Genomic DNA, 20,048 nt, shown 5'->3' on the forward strand with positions numbered 1-20,048 from the left:
GGGTGATAATGAAATGCAGATGAAGACGTGTGCATGACAACGGCATGTCCGAATTGTAATAACGCTGTTTTTGGATCCTGACCCAAAATGAACCCTCTATCTCCAGCGAATCGCGTTCTGAGTCAACGGCCCCCTCGGGACCGGCGCCACATCGCACACCAGTGGAGTGACCTAACGACAGCCCCTGCATCCCGGGCCGCTCTGCGGAGCAGTGTTTGTACAGCTGTCAAATCCAAATCAGGCGTCACATTTAGACACAACAGAAAGCAGACTGTTGTAATGCCCTCCAGGAGCTTCTGTAACCAGGTTTTCTCCTTCCATCACAGCCGCAGATCAGACGCTATCCACGGCGTTTCGACCGACAGTTTGAGCAATTAAAGCATCTTTGCAGGAGACGAAGCACGTCTCTGCTACATGCCATAATTAATGCGGCCATCAAACGCCGTTGCGCCGTGTCTAAGTCTCCACGGTGAATGTCTTTTAAAAGACCTGTTTTACGACCCACTATGTCATCCTGCATCATAAACACTGATATAACAAGACCATAATCAGTTTTACTGCAAAATACAACACGCTACTGCAGTGTAGTTGTTCACCACCTAAAGCAGAATTTGAATATGTACATACACTGACTCAGTGTTCTGCTTAAGAACGCTGAAGTGAATTCTCTGAGGGTTGCATATTTAAGAAGAACAACTGGCCCACTCATATTCCCCCACAGACAATTACATATTCTGTATACATGCCCCCCCCTCCTCCTTTCTTCCTAAAGTTCTTTGAAAATAAACTAGAAAGGCAAACTTGAAAGTTCACCCGGTCTAACCTCACCTCGCGTACACTCGCCTAACGGACTACGGTTTCCAAGATGTTACGTAAAAGTTACCTTCAGGAGCTGTTCCAGAGTTTTTACTGTACAACCCTGATTAACATTTTAAGACAAAAGCGTGTTCGTGGGAAACCTGCATGGCCCAGTGCTCTCTGATTCCTTCACCGGGGGGGCCTGTAAAGAGAGCAGTGCTATTAAAAACCAGTCTAATCACAGTGGACATTAAAGGCCTTCTCTCATCAACCAGTGTGTTAGGAGTCCCTTCTGTTTGTACAATCTCTCTCAACAGTGTGGTATCGCATACAGTCTATAGTGCTGTGTATAATTACCATGCAATTATGAAAATGATTATGAAAATAAAGAGAATGGCACCACGACCTACAGTGCCCTAAATGAAAACAGTAATTAAGGTCACCCAGGACTTAAAACAGCAGAGACAGAACTGTCAGAATTTTTTTAAAAACATATTTATTCTGTAAATAGATTTGTTTCCATAAACATCAGCAATTCAACACTTTCACTGTCAGGAGAAGAACAATTACAGTAACAGGCTTTGTTTGTTTGTTTGTTTGTTTTTTAAATATACGATGGTGATGATTGAAATGAACAGCTATGTGAATATCTGACATCACTACTCGACCAGGTCTGCCCCAGCCTAGATAGATTTTTTATTGCTAATGTCTTTCAACAATGAACGACTCAAGTGTTGCCAAATGATTTTTATGTGATCTATTAAACCTCACATAGCAACACATGGCCAGAACGAAATCAAAAATCTTCAATGAAGAGTCAGTCCTTTTGACAAACAGGACATTGTACATACTGGAGTTTTCCGTTTTTGAGAAGACGCACCCATTGGAGGTTGATTATGATAACAAAAAGAGATATACAAACAAAATGACAGGAACAACAAACAAGTACCTCGATAAAAGACACAATTCCTGGTCTGATATGCTAATGTCATGTCTCCCATGATCTTCTTCTTCTTTTTAATGTTCTTTAATCCTTCCAAAAAGCTTGGTTTTCCCACCCAAACTCTTAATTATCCAGGTCACTGGACTGGACCGTCATTAAAGTGTCTTAGAGCTGCTGAAGAGAGTACAAAGTTCAGACAATGAGGAATTCAACGATAACTGATTTTTGATGAACTCCAACACAATGTGATTACTATGTCCGGTTCCACTATGTCCAGTTCCATCTTTCACTCCAGTCCCCTTCGGGCTAGAGTTCTGTGATATTGAGCTCGAGAAGCCCGGGTTTAGTAAGCATGCCATTTTATATTAATCCGTGTTTTCATGATTACCAAGTTTAAAACGGTTGTCTCAATGACTCAGATATGCGTCCAATAACCTCCAAAAGTGACCGGGGGTGGTGCAGGGTCGTTGACCCTCTCTTATTAACACAGAAAAATGCACACACAGGGGAAAAAAAAAAACCAAAACGAAAAAAACCAACAACAACATCATTTCTAGAGAGTGGTTAGTGACGAGAGACACAAAGCACACAGCATCATGTTAAATGGTGACAAATAATGATTGGGTGAATGGTGAGGAAAATGAATCATGTGCAAAGTTGAAACTCAGAAACGACAGAGCAGAGTCAAAGCTGATATGTTCGTTTCAATTCTGGGGGCAACTACAACAACGTTCTTCCATACAGAATCTGTAGGACACCAAGGCCAGGGTGAGTGCACAGCCAGGCATCTCTAGGGGGTGGGTGGGCACATTCTGAAGGCCAGGGTGGGTGTACAGTCAGGCATCTCTAGGGGGTGGGCGGGCACATTCTGAAGGCCAGGGTGGGTGTACAGTCAGGCATCTCTAGGGGGTGGGCGGGCACATTCTGAAGGCCAGGGTGGGTGTACAGTCAGGCATCTCTAGGGGGTGGGCGGGCACATTCTGAAGGCCAGGGTGGGTGTACAGTCAGGCATCTCTAGGGGGTGGGCGGGCACATTCTGAAGAAGCTACAGACTTAGGAACAGCCGACTGCTTTCATGGTTCATACCTTGAAAAATCAGGCATTAAAAAGGAAGATATGGCTTAAAAATGGACCCCTATTTTCCTCAGGAAAGGCGGCGGTCCTTCAGATACAGTTCCGGGGGGGGGGGGGGGGGGGGGGGGGTGAACCAGCAGCGAGCTACAGATGGATTCAAGTTTGACAATTCCTTTGGTTTGGTTCTTCTTTTTTTTGTTTTCCTCTGTACAGCTGTGCTCCTTTTCGTTGGTTCATTCCTTCGTTCACAGAGAGACACGGGTCTGTAGTGCCGGCACCTTAAAGTGCAAACTTCTCCTCCTGTGATAATGTGTGTGCTGGTGGTGTGGTCTTCTGAGGTAATGGGTTGGGGTGGGGTGGGGTTGGGGGGGGGGCAATCCCTCTGAGAGTTGTGCTACACTTCTCCGCTGCATTAGCAATGAGTGGCATCCATGGGGGAGAGCGTCAGGATGCTTCGGTCGTTGGAGTTGTAGGGATCAGAGTTGCTCCATGATCTAGAAGTATCAAGGACAGCAGGGGGGGAGAGTAAGTTTCTGGGGGTGGGGGGGGTCACTTTATTGTTTAAGGGATGTCACTTCAAAATTGGAACATTTGACACCTTGCTAGCACTCTCTCTAAACACCCTGACTTAACCTACTGTCTGATTGCGTGTTTCCATGGTAGAACTGGGGTTAACTACAGTCAGGACAAAGATATAATGATAGCATACTCTGGCACTGAACCTCTGTCACTCTAACCTTCTGTCTTTCCCTGACCTCTGCTCTGCACTGCCACCCAGAGGAGAATAAAGAAACAACAGTCACAGTCCTAGTCAAAGGAAAATGGAATGAGAAAAATGTTAGTGCAGGATGGACTGATGCAGGTAACATGATCAGAGGAACGAACACACACACACACACACACACACACACACACACACACACACACACACACACACACACACACACACACACCAACAACAGTCTCCTTCCTTAGTCTATACATGTTACATTCCCATGACAGTGTGCATTTTTTCTATGCATAATACCATCTACATATTCAGAGGCTATACATGAAACAGCATAACTGTATAGTATATAAACTAATTTGTTACATGACTTTACAGCTCATATAAAAATATCTAAAGCATATATATGCATATGAGTACATGTATATTTAGTAGAAAATCTAAAACGTATCTGTTTATTGAATGGAATATGTTACAGCCCTTAAAAATTAGAGCTCTTCTCTGGAATAGAGAGGCTTGAAGCCTTGGTCAAACAAAGTTCTACCAGCAGGGGGCGTGTGACGCATCTTACCACACAACATTGATGGAGCACACTACCACCCCACGGTAAATATTCACGTCACATACCGTCTCATGCTATAATTGTATAAGAGCAAGGATATGACAAAGACAAGAGGAAGATTACATCATCTTTGGATTAACTGCTACACTCACCGTAATATGGGGCAATTATGAGATTAAGGGGGTGGGGCAGTCAAAGTACGAACAAATAAAAGACATGTCGACAAACATGCACGTTTGTTTCCTCCTTCAGACGAAGACAACCGTTTTAAAATCTTGTGTAAAGGGCTTTCTGCATTCAACAGCATAAACATCCACACTGAGGACAAAGACACCATCTGAATGCTTTAACAGAGAGGCCTGTGTCTCACTACACGATGTGAGAACGCCAGTCCGTTGAGCCGTAATGAAACGGCGCGGAAAGAAACCCTCTCATACAGTACATTCGATCAATGTAACGAACCCTGCCCACGGTGTCTGTCACTTGCACTCGTCACAGGACAAGTGACAAGACTTTTCTTCATAGTGATCACAGAGTACTTCTGTTTTGACAGTGAAAGGGTGGAAAGATACAAGGGGGGGGGGGTGTGTGTGAAGACAGCAGCAAAGCAGGGAAAATGTCTGCTAAAGATTCAGGTAACACAGAACCTCTCTCTCTCTAACACACGCGTGCACACACGAGATCATTCAAAAACACACATACGAAACTCCAAAGGCAGCCACCGTGCAAGTCAACAGGCTCTCTCTCTCCTCACCCTTCTTCTTCTTCTTCTGTAAGGCTTCAAGTTTTTCAAAGAACAAATACAAAACAAAACAAAAAACCAAAACACCATAGAGCTACAGATTCAAGAATCCTTTTGAGACTACAGCTCTGTTTGTCTCTCGCTCTCTCTCTCTCCTTCGTCATGTGGTCCCTTGGGCTTTTTTCTGTGGCAAACACACGGTATGAGAGCAGAGACGGGCCGAGGATGGCGGCGACGGCGGGTTTCTCCGGCCCGTCAGAATGCCATAGACAGGCGGGTTTTTTCTCGCCCGTTTTGGTGGCAGTGTTCTAGCGTTAAGGCTGGAACATGGATTACGCATGTCTTCTCGCCTTCTAAGGGCTTGTCTCACAGCTTTAAAGTGACAAGCACCTCCCGCCTTCTCTGAGAGCTTACACGCAAACGCACACACACGAACGCGCACACGCACACACACACACACACACACACACACACACACAGAGTGACGAGACTGTCGTGCTAGAGGGTTAAGAACACGTCAAAAACGGCATGCTGTTATTTCTCTCTGTGTGTTGACACAGACGTACACTTACACGCAGGAGCGCGTGCACTCGCACGCACACTCACTCACACACACACTCACACACACGCATCGTATTTGGCAAGGCAAAGACTTAGACTTGATTTCAAAAGCCGAACATGGATGCAACATTTGGAACACTGAAGGACGCGCACGCGCCTTGATTTGCACAGGTCTTTCGCTGGAGCATTCCTTGAGCAAATATATTTACACGGCTTGACAAGACATTGGACTGACAGCTAAAACAATTCATGTGTTCTTTTGGGGAACGTGACCACATTTACTTCTGCTTCAGTGTAGAGGTCAGTGAAGAGGTCCTTGGATAGTTTCAGAGAGGCACAGGACCTGTGGCAAATCTCTAGCAGAAGGCAATGCCAATCAGACAAATAGATTAGACACGAAAGCCATGGACACCAGCAGATAGAAGATCTCAAGGGAGAAAAAAAAAAAACCCAAAACAAAAGAGGACACCAAACCAGAGGAGACGAGGCTGATTACACTGACGCATGGCTTTAAAGACATGGGAAAACAAGTTCCACACACACCCGCATCAGTAAACCACACAGCCTCAGAGATGTTCACCTTAGCATACAAGACATATAGGTTTCCACTACAAAGGTTATGTTAGCGTGCAACACTCCTAGCTATCTGATGCTCTCCCTACAGACGATAACGCCCTGCGCTACAGCGGCGAGCCTCACTCCTCCAGGGCCGTGGGTTCGTCTCGCTCCAGCTTGTAGGAGAAACGTCTGCAGCAGAGATTAGAAAGGGAGATGTCACACCTGGCGGCCCGTGCGGGATCACAGCGGCCGGTCACTCGCTCCACCAGCTCACCCAGCCGTGCGCAGCCGCTCTGCCCCTCCGAGACGCAGCACAGCGAGTCCATGCATCCGATGCCCCGGTAGGGCTCAATAAGCTGCAATACAGTGAACGAGGGAGAGAGAGAGAGAGACAGAGAGAGAGAGACAGAGAAGGAGAGAGAGAGAGAAAGAGGGAAGAAGGATTAGAGTAGTAAAAGGAGAAAGAATGAAAATAAAACAGAGCAGAAGAGAAGAGAAGAGAAGAGAAGAGAAGAGAAGAGAAGAGAAGAGAAGAGAAGAGAAGAGAAGAGAAGAGAAGAGGGGAAGGGGGTCAAGAGGTGGCAGATCAAAACAGAGATTACAATCATGACACACAGTCATCATCATCATCCCTCCCCACTTCCCCCTACCCAACACACACATGAAGAACAGAATCAGTGATGTGACAGTCGGAGAAGGGGGGGGGGGTATGGAGGAGGAGGGGGCTCACAAGTTGAATGATACAGTAGATGACACTGGACACATAACTGATAAATGATAGCAAAGCATGAGTCTTTCAAAAAACACACACACACACACTCACAAAATCGATAAATAAACATGATGAATGGTGCTGGCTTCTTCAGGACAAGGATGCCCTTGGCCTCTGCCGCTCGGGCCATGTAATCAAATTACACTGGCAGCCGGGAGGTGGGGGAGTGGGGGGGAAGGAGGAGGTCTCAACGTACATATCTGCCTGGTTTCAAATGTGCCTGTCATACTATACGCCAATTTGCTTCCCATCAGCATGATGTCCTGGGGAGTTGAGCCGGACATTCATAGCAGCAGAGACAGTGAAGAGAAGGTTCTTAGCTGAATGTAACATGCCTTAAACAGGGGCGAACAGAAGGGCTTTTGACCATCGTTTCATCTGTCGAAGCCAACCGGGCATCCTCCTGACTAAGCACTGCATTCCTCCTGACTATCAATACTCAACCTCTCCCATCCCCAAAACACACAGAAACTTTATAGCATGTCTTAGCAAAAAACTGACCAGAGACAACTGTGAATGCACTTTAAATGAGCCATCGCGGGAAAGAGGATAAAATGTTGCGTTTCATCTGAATCATTTCCCCATGCTAACCTGTAGAACATCTGGCACTCTATCTGTGGAAAACAGGGTTAGGGGGTTTTGTTCCAAAAACAGAGGAAGACTGTGTTTGACAGTACTGAAAATTAATACTGATCAACAATTCATGAGAAGTAATCAGATGCGTGGTTGTTTTAATGAGCAACGTTGCACCATGGATGGATTTCTAATGTTCAGTCTAAAGTTCTTATGAAAAATGACATCAAATGACACATTTCCAACTGAACACTGACAGCAGAGGCAATCAGTTAGACCAGGCCTGACCTTATGTGTTGGGTTAATAGCTAAGCTAGTTGTTACCTAAACTGAGGCACTTCTGCCTAAAAATCAATAGGACCAGAAGACGGATCAGAGTGAACTATATATAGATGTTTTATGTCAATCCTGCCGTGTCATAGCGTAACTGTAAATAACCCAGCATCTCCACTCAGCCGCACACTTTAATCAACAATAAAAATCTCTCCATGACCTATCAAAGCTGTACCTGCACCCAGACTATGAAAAATGGGGCTTTCGCAGAAATAGGTATTTCATTTAGGTTATTAATGAATGTACAAGCAGGAATATAAATCTAATCCAATTTCAGCAGTAACTCTACAGAAGCCTCACTGGCCTAAGCAGAGTGAGTCTGCAGCGTTTGTGCAAACCACTCGGGTGACTTCTTCCATAACAGGACATATGTTTAGTTTTCTGTTTTAGCATCTGTTTCATTTTTAATGAACTACTGCATTGTGTTAAATATTAATTACTTAAACATTTTTTTTCTTAACCGTGAAACCACATAAATACTCTCCAGAAGTACAATGAGAAAAGAAAATCGTGCCTTGTTGTCAAAATAAATGAATTTTTTTTTCAGGCTGCTGCACTCAAATGCAATAACGCAGTAAAAGCATGCTGATCCAGTTCCACTGAAGGGCCCACACTTACAGGATAAACTAACTGGGTATGAGACCTCCATTGCAACTTCACCATTAAAATACAACTATACATCTGCTTTAGCAATGTGGAAGACAAAATAAGATGAAAATATACATTTATTTATGACAGACAGTAAAGTAAAAAAGCATGCACACTAACCGAACGAATACATAAACGTGCTATAAAAAAAAAAATATTGCGCACAGTACGAAAATAAATTTCAATCGAACGCATACATTTCCCATTAAAAAAAAAAACCAACACAATGAAATTGCACTTGATGAAAATTCCATTATCTTTTAAATCCATTGTAGACTGAGGATAACATGATTTGAAGGGGGAAAAATGCATGCAAACAGGGGAAAAAAACAAAACATACACACATGGTGATACAATGTCAGATATAACAGGCGGTTAACGGAAAGTCTTGTAGTGATTCACGCGCTTTGAATCATGGACGTAAAAACGAAAATGGAACAAAACTAAGCGTCATGCCAATGTTCCCCCGCCACCCACTGCAGCCCTCTGCCCCAGGCTACAGTCTGACTGGAGGTAAGGATGGTTGGATTACACGGGGGATGAGTGGTAATAGGAAGTTCATGGAAGTCCATGGGTGGAGCCCCACACGCGTGCGCACGCGCACACACACTCTCTCTCTCTCTCTCTCTCACACACACACACACACACACACACAGTGGCCAGGTGTGGGAGTACTACCTAGGGGAGGGGAGGGTAACATGGTGGGCGGGGCGAGGAGAAGCAGCTAGCAGTTGCCAATTGTCCTCCTCTCTGTTCCTGCTTTCAGCAATGTCATACTCTGAGCGGACTGAAACTGTATCCTCTTCCATCTGGAAGGACAAAACAACTCGTTAAGTCTTCCAAAGAGAAGAAAAACAGGAGGGGAAAGAAGAGGCTGAAACGAGCATGAAAATGCCCCCATGTCCACCGCGGGCCAAAAAAAAAACAAAAAGCCGCACCCACAGGTCACATGACTGTGGTATCCAAAGTCTAACAATTATTAATATGACGATCAATAAAAAAGTGGCTGTTTTAACTGGGCACAAAACTGCTCAGTTTGGTCTTTGACTCCAGCAAAATTCGGCCTTTTATCGATTAGACCAATTAATTATCCAAGATGAGATAATGGACTAATTGGCCCATTCATTTCAATAAAAAAAGTCAAATGTAAGTCAAATGACAACTAAGCACCGCTTAATTGTTTCAAATGGACTGGAGACTATTTTCTCTGCTCATTCTGAAAGGCTTTTAAAATTCAATTTGACGATTTTAAGAGCACGCAGTCCAGATTCAGACTTATAAAAGATTAGGTTTAAAGAAAAAAAAAAAAAACAATTAAAAAAAAAAAAGGCACAAAAAACAACTCCGTAAACAACATCAACATGCACACGCGGACGACAAGCATCCAGTAAAGGCACTGCCGAGTGCTCAGCATAATCATGCACTTAAAAAACCAAAAAAAAGACATTCTGCTCTAAGATGTGCCATACTGAAGCCAGCGTGTCATGCTGCAGTTCAGGGGGATAAAAACTTAAACCACAACGTATGCACAAGCTATCGACACTAATAAGACCTGCCCAGCACTGAGAGTGCAACAGACCAAAGGGAGACAAGCAGCAAAAGGTGTGAGACTCAAGCTTTGGATTCTCCATGCAGGGTGCATGTGTTACCGCTCTAGCACCTTTCTCTCTCTCTCTCTCTCTCACTCTTGTACTTTCTCTCGGTCTCTCGCTCTTTCTGTCTCTCTCTCTCTCTCTCTCTCCTTTTTTTTTTCAGTTCTCCCTCCGCCCCCCCTACCCCTGAGTGCTGGTTAGTTAGGATCAGTGCATGCAGACGAGGCTGAGGGAGCTGGGCTCTCCTACTCTACCTAATCTTGCCCAGCTGGGTCTTGGCTCTGGACAGGGGCTGCAGAGCGATGAAGTCATCACCTATAGCCACGCGGTTGGAGTACATCTACAGAGCAAGAGGGGATGGAGCACAGTGGATCAGTGAAGGGAGAAAGACAGTACACTGGAAGAAGAATCTCTCTCACACACACACACACACACACACAGACAAACATACACAACACACACACACACACACACACACACACAAAGACAGCTCAATACACACACACAAGGTGAAGTGAGAAGTTAGAAAAGATCGAGTCTCTTGTGACAGACGGGGTGAGGAGGAGGGTAAAAGCTGTGGACAGAGAGAATGCAGTTCCAGAGATCAGGTGTCATGTGCGGCGGTGAAGGGGCCTTAGCTGACAGGGCAGCGCTGGGCTGCATCGGTCCCTCATCAGGGACAGAGAACTGCTGACTGCACACACACACACCTCTAACGCGGGAGGGAGAAAACAGCGATAATCACTAAAAACAATCCCCCGGTTTCAAACAGGAAGAAACAAAACAGTCACGGTCCTGCTCCCTGGGCAGTGACACCGCGCTCTACGCCGGTGAGGAAGTTTTGTGTTTAGGTTTACGGTTAATTGCATTGTAGAGAAGTGAAAGTTAAACCTGAACTGAAAGAGGGTAAGAAGAAGAAAAAAAAAAAAAACAATGTGCTGAACCACACCTTAGAGTAGTCAATGACACTGCAGCTACTGCAACATATGCTAACTGAATTGTGGTACTGAAATATTTCACTGGGGGTACTGAATTATTTCACCATCAATGAAACTCCTCTCAGTCGCAGGTCCACAGCTTCGATGCTTATCATAGCACATCACTACGCATTAGGACTAGAGCTGTGTGAGAAAGCTGTCAGCCTGGCTGTGCTCTGGGGGGGGAGGGGCCACTCGTTTTAGGGGCTGGTGAGAAGCCATGCGGTGGTGTGAGCTCCATGCATTTACTGTTTGCTGTCGGGCCCCTCGCCGTTCCTCTCCTCTTGCGGACACAGACGTCTAGACCCACGCTCCTCAGAAAAATAGGTTAGGCCCATGTGCCGTCATGCAAAATGTTTTACAAGCCTTGGCACCGCGCTCACGTTAATGATCTGTGTTACCTGTGGTACTGATACTCTGTAGGTTAGGCTAGGAGTCGCAAATTAAGAAAAGAAGAGGTTTGACATACTTGAGACTTCTGTGTACTGGTAGGTTGAAGGTGCCTGTAGACGACTTTCTTGATGACGTCTGGGAAGAGGCAGGTGGTGATGATGATGATGATGGCGAACCACGTGGAGCCGCTGGACAGGAGCTGGACAAAGACGAAGTACATGTCCTGTGTGTGGAGGAAGGGCCTGTGGAGAAAGGGTGGAGCGCGTTACTCCATATTCTCAATGACAGACACGTCACAAGGCCCTGAGACTGAATCGAGTCTCTCAGCTGACTGCGCTTGTTTTCAAAAAACAAACAATAAAATGGTACACTGCTTCATTCCTCCACTGGCAGACCTTACTGGACGGTTTATGGAGATGCCGCCAAATCTCTGTGTCTTACGTGTAGTTCACATATTGCTTGTGGAGAAAAATCTTGTTATTTTCTGTATGTGTAAAAGTAAGATTGGAGCTGTGCTTTACCAGATGATGCCACCGTAGAACAAGGAAAAGATAAAGTAGAAAGCAATGGAGCCCCATGTGACAAAATGATTCATCCACGTCCAGAAATGTGTCTCCAAGGCCAGCTGCACCGAGAGAGCAAGAGAGAGAGAGAGAGAGAGAGAGAGAGAGAGGGAAGGAAGGAGGGAGGGACAGAGAGAGTGAGGAAGAGCGGGAGAGAGAGAGACAGAGAGGGGGTGAGCGAGAGTGAGAGGGAGAGGGAGAGAGAGAGAGAGGGAGAGAAGATGAGTCACATGTATTCCTGAATTATCCGTTAGTTTGGCTTTTCAGTCCTTAAAGTCACGGTTGTCTGTTTACCTTTAGGGTAACTGTGATGACCATTACAGTGAATACCAGCGTACCAAAAGTCCAGTTTCCAAACATCTAAAAAAAAAAAAATTAGATGCATCAGAAATACAAAAAATACCATGATCAGTCATAAATGCTAGCAGCGATGACGATTAGCCAACCAGATGCTAACGTTTTAAGGGACAGCTGCATTAACATAATGGCTAGAGGGGCCGGATTTTCTCTAAAGTAAGACGAGTTACAAAAGCAGCTACGTCTTTGGGGAAAAAAAATAACAAAGAAAAAACCAAACAAATAAAGAATATACTTTGAGTGAGAACTGGAAGCTATGTTCTGTCATGGTAAGCTAACTCAGGGAACGGTTCCAACGAGCCTTCTCTTACTCTTATCACTGAGGATGGCACCACATCAAAAGGATACTAATCATAGGAAATGTCAATGGGGGTGGGGGGGGGGAGGTAGAGGACAAAATACAGTGAGCCATAGAAAAAGCACTTCATTGTAAAAGAAAACATGCACTGCAATCCAGTCAGACTCTTACCAGCTGCCTGTTAGCGCGCAAAATCTGAAGACATGCACAGCAGAAAGAGAGAGAGAGAGAAAGAGAGAAAGAGAGAAATAAGAAGAAAAAAAAAGGATGGAAAACAAAGAAACAGGCAAAAGAGTTTCTCTACAAAACTCACATCCACTGTGGCCTCATAATATCATAGCACTCCAAAAAAAAAAATGGTATTGTGGACCAATATTTTGAATGAGCACTCCAGCCAAAGGACTGAATCGACAGTCCTAAACTGCTGTATACACCAGGGGGCAGATGGGTTCAGGTGAGCAGTGCTGAGTGATAGGTGTTACGCCAATCGACGCTCTTCTTTTCCTCTGAGAAACGCCTACCAGCAATGAAGGTGTCTAAGAGGACCTTAATCCTACCACCTTGTCATTTGGTGTAAAACAAGCCACAGCACACAGGCACAAGTTTTTATACAGCAACCCCAAAGCCCGAAACTAAAGATGATAACATGGTCACAGATCAGAAAGGTATACATGACACATCGGTAGGAAAGGGGGGGGGGGGCAGAGTGCAGAGAGATAAAGCAGTAGAGATTTGGCTGTATGCAAAACGCACAGAGAGAGTGAGTGAGTGAGTGAGTGAGTGGGTGGCTTACCTGCCCATTCCCCATGAGGGACGTGTCTTCTCCCATGAGAATATAGGAACCAAAGAAAAAGACAAAGGCATGGCAGAAGCCCAGCACTGTCCAGTATAAAAAGGTCTTAAAAGAGAGCATGGAGTTCTTACTGATGTCCCTGGGGAAACGAGGTGAAGGCACGGGAAAAAGAAAAAAACATGGTAAAATTACACCAGGGCTTTTCACACAGTTGCACATTTTGTCGCTTTGCTTAACTGCTAAGAGGTCTCACACATGCTTTTGCTACTGGACTTTTTTCTTTTTCTTTTTTTTTTTTTTTTTAGGAGGATTCCATTCAAATGAGGCAAATTTCAATTTTATCCACTGACTAACAAGTTGACATGCAAACATGCTTCTTCAATGGACAGATACAAAAAGAGGTTAAATGTCTTCATTTGCATGTGAATATTTAAAACTTTGTATTCACTATGAACTTAAATGAGATGCGAGTGAAGGCTACACGGATGGGGGAATAAACAACAACAACAACAACAACAACAACAAAAGCAGATTTCTCAGAAGAACCTGAGGAAGATTGGGCTATTTACCTGTAAAGCACTGGTTTGCTCTGCAAGATATGTGGATGCACCAGTTGCTCAAATAAACTGTATACCAGTATGGGCAGGGAGGTGAAGCAGATATTATAGAGCGTCAGGTACACGCTGTCATACAGGGTCTGCAACACAAACAAGAGCGCAACACAGTCACATGCACCCAAAACTGACATATATACACAATATATCAGACACAGTCCTTAAAAGCAAAGCCGTTAGCTTAGCGCTAATACGATATGAGTCACATCATTTGAAAATAACTGCTATGTTAGACCCAAACTCCATAATCTGCTCTAAGGACGGGATACATCTTGGTATTTTGAAGAGGAAAAAAAAACAAAAAACGATGAGGTTTAAAACATGACAGCATGATGAAAATGAGGCTGAGACCCGCTGACTAACAGCGCAACAGCATGGAAGACTTCAATCGCTCACACGAATAGATCATGATACACAGAAAAAACACTTACTTGTTGTGAAAACAGACAGAAGAACTGGTATAAAAACTGGGGTGTGATAAAGCACACATTCTAAAAGAAAGTAAAAAAAAAAAAAAAGAAAAAAAAAAAAGGTGTTTAAATGGAAATTCAGTATATCATTGACAGACTACTGACAAATCACTTGGAAGTTGAACAGAGAGCAGATGCCTCTCTCTTCTCTCTCTCTTTTTCTCGTGCCAGACGTACCTTGTAGAAAAAGTACTGTACGAGTGTTGCTATCCTAATGTAATAGAAGTGGCCGTGAACGAGAAGTAACTTTGCAAGGAATCTGAACCTTGCGATTGCATAGTCGCTGTTTCTCACAGCTTGTCTTCCCTCTTTTCCCATGATACCTGGAGAAGAAAAAAAAAAAAATCACTTAGGTCCACTGTAAAGCTATTAAACTAAACTTTCGTCTGAGCCCGACGATAGAGAAAGTCTCTCCCTCAATTAGGTCTGACAGATTTAATTAACAGATGTGCCGTGCAGGTCAGAGCGTCCCGAAGCCCGGCTCAGACGGCGCTGGAGCCGGTCAGATGACGTGGGCTTTATGGAAGCGATGGGTGAGGCCGCTTACCTATACCAACATGGGCCTCCTGAATCATGCTGACATCGTTGGCTCCGTCCCCGATGGCCAAAGTAATGGGTTTCTCCGGGGACGTCTTCAGCAGCCTCACCACCTGCCAAACACAGCACTCCTATTAACACGGCTGCTATGGAAACGGCGGGGAGGTGTGGGGCAATTAAAGCAAGAAAGAGAGAGAGTCTGTCTCTCTCACTCATGTTCCCACAGCTGTCTGTGATCAGAGCCACACAGATACAGATGCATGTGTCCATGCACGCACACACACACACGCACGCCCGCACACACACACACACACGTGCACGTACACAGAGCAGGAAGGGGGACTTGCCTTGGCTTTCTGCAGAGGGGCCATCCTGCAGCAGAGCACGGCAGAGCAGTTCTTGCAGACCTCCATGAAGAGCTTCTCATGTCCCCTCAGGGCCAGAGAGAGACTGGCACCATCCACCACCAAACCGTGCTGGATCACATGGTCCTCCGTAATCCTACACACAAATAAACTCAGACTGTCTCTCTCTCTTTTTTTTTTTTTTTTTTTTTTACGAGCATGAATTATCATTTCATAAAAACCAAGTTGAAATGAGACATTTTGTGAAGGTGTGCTATTTCACTAAGCTGGTGACAATATTCATATTATACATAGGGGAGAGACCTGTGTGACTGTTCAGACAGATGGCAGGGATGCACCGGTACGGAATTTCTGGGCTGACAAGGATAACTGATAATAAACAGCTTGTTGTTTCCGCTACAGGCGCTGATAAGCAATGATTTTATTTGTTTCAGTTTTTAAATAGGTTCTCACTGTAATTCACAGATGATGTCAAATGAGGGTGAGAGAGACTGGACCACTGATTAATTTTTCACAGAGATGACATAACCTAACCAGACATGACAGGTATTGTAAACATAGCTGCAATCAACTCAAGAAATACAAATTTTACTTTTTAATCTTACTTTCTGACTGGCCTCTTCAAATGTCAGTTAACCTTTTTTCCCCTTAAACGCAACAGGAAGCTATAGGCTATAAGTTTACATAGCTAAGAATAGGCCGACAAACAGGAAAACCATACAGGTATGGCAAGGGACTCGCAGCTTGGGAGAGTATGTTAGGTACTTAATGGTCAGTGAGTTGGCTGAATACTTGTTACTCCACAACTGAAAAGGGTTGGTCATCAAGCGCTCTGAGAATCTGTCTGAGATAGTCTGAGGGCCAAACCTATCTCTGGTAAACTGTGAAATGCCTGTTGGGTGGGCCAGGCTGCACATGTTCACTTTCAGTGTTTTTGTTTTCTTGCTTATGCTAGCTGCCTCATATATTGTTTACATAAATCACTGGAATGAGGAATTTTTCAAATGACTAATTAGATTAGTGGTAATGAAACTCCACCTCGCTCTACGAGGACTGAACATCTGTTGCAAATTGCAATTCTGTTGTTCTCTGATGAAATGGTGAAAAACTTCCAAATCACTGACATTTTCGCTCCTCTGCACCAGCTGTATCCGGTGTCACTTGTCAGTGCATACATGCGAAAACCCCCCCCAAAAAATCCACTACCAAAAACAGGGTGTCACATTTAGGTTCGTAATTATTGTCTGTAGTGGAACAATAATAATAATAATAATAATAATAATGAAATTTTCCTGTTTATCAGGGCATAATATTTCTGCCTCTGATATATTGTGCGCCCCCAGTAAACAGAAAAAGAGCAAAAATAATAAAATGTGTAAATGTCAAATGTATAAAAAATTGCGTCTAAATTTGGACAGAGCGTTCTGCGTGCAAACAGGCACGTGGGGTATGTAAGTTACACAGTGAGTCACGCCAAGACCCGTTTAATCACATCACTGTGTCTACAGGCTCCCGGTAATTCCCAGCACGTCCGTCCCCTCAAAGCACAGAGCTATGGACACATTGCCTTGTGTATGTGAGTCAACAGCAGCCATACATCAGGTTGGACTGGCGCCTTCTCTCACGGGGCTTATGCAGGGGCTCCTGCCTCACCATTAATAAGACGTGGTACAATACAAACAGAGTTTGATACGAGTCGCAGTGTGCTCACAAGCACTGGTGACAGGCTGAATTAAAAAGGTGAAAGAACAGAAAGAAGGGGTGAAAGTTAGGGGGTGAGGAGAGTGAGATGGTGTGAATGAGTGACTGAGGGAGAGATAGAGAGCGAAAGTGAGGAAGAGACACTATGCGAGAGAAGGAGAGAGATGAAGATGATTCCTGAGAAAGAGAGAGGTGATATACTGGAGAGATGAAAAGGATAATGAGAGAGGGAGGGAGAGCAAGTGGGGGAGATATACCATGTCACACGTGTGTGTGTGTGTGTGTGTGTGTGAGAGTGAACAAGAGAGAGAGAGGGAGAGACGGAGAGATCATTGGTGAAAGAAAATGAGGTAATGTATGCTACCTCCTGCACAGCCTGCGCAGTTGCTCGGCACACTCTTGATCTGTTTTCTTCTGCACCAGCTCCAGGATGTTCATTGTGCGGTGGAAATGGCCGCAGGAGAGACTCACGCTCACGGCCGTTTCATGCTTGTCACCGGTCAGAACCCACACCTTGATTCCTGCCAGCCGCAGAGCCTCAATGGTGTCTTGGACTTTGTCTTGCAGCCTAGACACAAAGACACACACACACACGCACACACACGCACACACACACACGCACACATGCACGCAGGCAGGTCAGAAGCCTAATCTCGTACCCTATTAAACTTGTTTTATGTTTTAGAGAGGGCCTTTCCTGATGTGCTTTTTCCATTTCTATTTTACATGTTTCTGTTTCTTTCAGTTTGTACTATGACACTCTTGTCTTTTTTTCTCTTACAGTGTTTTACATTCATTTAAAAACACGCACAGAGAATTCTGAAAGCATCCTATTGACCGTGAATTATTTGTTTTTTGATGAAGTAAGCAGCTGAGTATTGACATCCTCTCTGAGGGACGATATACAGGGAAGGAGCGGGATAAGGTGATTAAATCCATGGTCACGGCTTGTTATGCTCTACAAAAGAACTGATTAAGCAAATAGATAACACACTGCCACCCCACAGAACACAACACAGATAATGACACATTAAAGTTTGGTGTTTCACAGGCTAGAGATTTCAACTTTAAGATTTCTGGTTTAAGCAGAAGGTTCTTTTGAAGGTGAGATGTTTTCCTTATGTGGCTGGGCGTCTAATTTACTCCATGTAAAAGCACTCCAGTAGAACCCTGTCAGCCACAGGGCTCAGCTAATGAGATGCCAAGCTAACGCTAAAGCAGATGTTATGGGCTGTCCTCATCATGCTACAAAAGAACCCTCACACATAAATAAAAACACTCACATACAGCTTCACTCACACACATAAACAATAAACACAAACACACACACATAAACAGACACTCACATACAGCCTCACTCACACACATAAAAACAGTTAATACACTCACATACAGCCTCACTTACACACACATAAACACAAACACTCACATACAGCCTCACTTACACAAACATAAACAATAAATACACTCACATACAGCCTCACTTACACAAACATAAATACTCAAACTCAGATACAGCCTCACCCACACACATATAAACAATAAATACACTCACATACAGTTTCACTTACACATACATAAATACAAACACTCACATACAGCCTCACTTACACAAACAAACAATAAATACACTCACATACAGCCTCACTTACACAAACACAAATACAAACACTCACATACAGCCTCACTTACACAAACATAAACAATAAATACACTCACATACAGCCTCACTTACACAAACATAAATACAAACACTCACATACAGCTTCACTCACATACATAAACAATAAATACACTCATACACAGCCTCACTTACACAAACATAAATACAAACACTCACATACAGCCTTACTTACACATACATAAATACAAACATCCACATACAGCCTCACACATACAAAGATAAACAATAAATACACTCACATACAGCCTCACTCACACAAACATAAATACTCACACTCACATACAGCCTCACTCACACAAACATACACTTACATACACAACCTAACACACACAAATAAAAACACCCACACAAACACTCACACACAGCCTCACTTACACACATAAACACATACATACAGCCTCACTCACACATATAAATACAAACACAGTCACATACAGCCTCACACACACATGAACACCACACAGACATACAGTCTCAGTCACACACAACTGCAGAGTTATACAGAAAGACCTTCAGAAAAGTCTGAGATGTGTTACAGTGATCTGTAATGGCCTCACTGACTCCCACTGTCTCTCTCACTAATAGGGCTCTCTCACAGGGAGAATACATTTTTTGACCAATGTACAGAGACACTGCAGCAGCACACGCGCGCACACACACAAACACACTGCACACCTCAGAGGATGAAGAGGAGTTGTTCTTGTGTAAAATCTCTCTATAGAGAGGATTGTGTGTTTGTCTTAAATCGTAGGCAGCTATTGGCAAGTAGGCTTTGGTTGCATAATTGTTTTAATGGAGCGTGAATTTACCCCATAAAAATCGAAATGACAGCCCGCTCAGTAAGATTAGACGGACCTCGCTTTAGACTCTCAGAGTTTTCCTGGTGGCACGCAGATTACTTCACAAAGATACTGGTGAATTTTAGGAGCTAAAAATGCTTCTCCCCCCCCCACAAGAGAAAGGCTGAATTTCTCGCTGTAATCTAGTGTCTTGATTTTTTTTTTTTACGCCGGGTGCACAGAGGGCTGGCGTTTTCATGTCGCGAGAGACTGATGGCTGACTTGTCTTGGCAGCGCTGTACGCAGAAAGTCATGAGTCACAGCAGAGTGGCAAACTGCATTAGCACTGGGGCTTTGTGCCAGCGTGAGCTGCAGTTTAGGGAGAGAGAGTCTACTGCTGAAGAGGGAGAGCTGTGCCAACATAACACAACACTGCCAGCACAACACAGCACATGGCTACCAGTTCTACCACTCTCATATTATGTTCCGCTTGTAACTGGTTTTAATTCATCACTCCTCTTCGACTGGATCCAGCTGTCACAGCCATCTATATCTACCGCCTCACAGCCAAAACATTTATTCTTAATCGTACAGTATGATCACACCTGAGATCATACTGTATAGAAACCTGACT

At 44.2% G+C, this 20,048-nt stretch overlaps 1 protein-coding gene across 2 annotated transcripts in view; it reads right to left on the reverse strand.

Moving 5' to 3' along the window:
* Positions 1 to 3,157: 3,157 nt before the first annotated feature.
* atp11b (ATPase phospholipid transporting 11B) overlaps positions 3,158 to 20,048 on the reverse strand; it is a 31,062-nt gene continuing 14,171 nt past the window's right edge. The window contains exons 19-31 of one of the 2 annotated variants that reach the window (XM_030791542.1): positions 17,316 to 17,519; positions 15,233 to 15,386; positions 14,896 to 14,998; positions 14,526 to 14,671; positions 14,310 to 14,369; positions 13,834 to 13,961; positions 13,265 to 13,403; positions 12,111 to 12,176; positions 11,775 to 11,878; positions 11,330 to 11,495; positions 8,970 to 9,100; positions 6,188 to 6,321; positions 3,158 to 3,309 (exon numbers count right to left, since the gene is read on the reverse strand). In XM_030791542.1, coding sequence (XP_030647402.1) covers positions 6,219 to 6,321; positions 8,970 to 9,100; positions 11,330 to 11,495; positions 11,775 to 11,878; positions 12,111 to 12,176; positions 13,265 to 13,403; positions 13,834 to 13,961; positions 14,310 to 14,369; positions 14,526 to 14,671; positions 14,896 to 14,998; positions 15,233 to 15,386; positions 17,316 to 17,519 — 1,504 coding nt within the window. In that variant the 3' untranslated portion in view covers positions 3,158 to 3,309; positions 6,188 to 6,218. Of the gene's footprint in view, positions 3,310 to 5,869; positions 6,322 to 8,969; positions 9,101 to 11,329; positions 11,496 to 11,774; positions 11,879 to 12,110; positions 12,177 to 13,264; positions 13,404 to 13,833; positions 13,962 to 14,309; positions 14,370 to 14,525; positions 14,672 to 14,895; positions 14,999 to 15,232; positions 15,387 to 17,315; positions 17,520 to 20,048 lie in introns of those variants that run through there. The other variant, XM_030791543.1, reaches the window with a different exon arrangement.

This window comes from Chanos chanos, chromosome 14 (assembly GCF_902362185.1).
Source record: "Chanos chanos chromosome 14, fChaCha1.1, whole genome shotgun sequence".
Classification (NCBI taxonomy): Eukaryota; Metazoa; Chordata; class Actinopteri; order Gonorynchiformes; family Chanidae; genus Chanos; species Chanos chanos.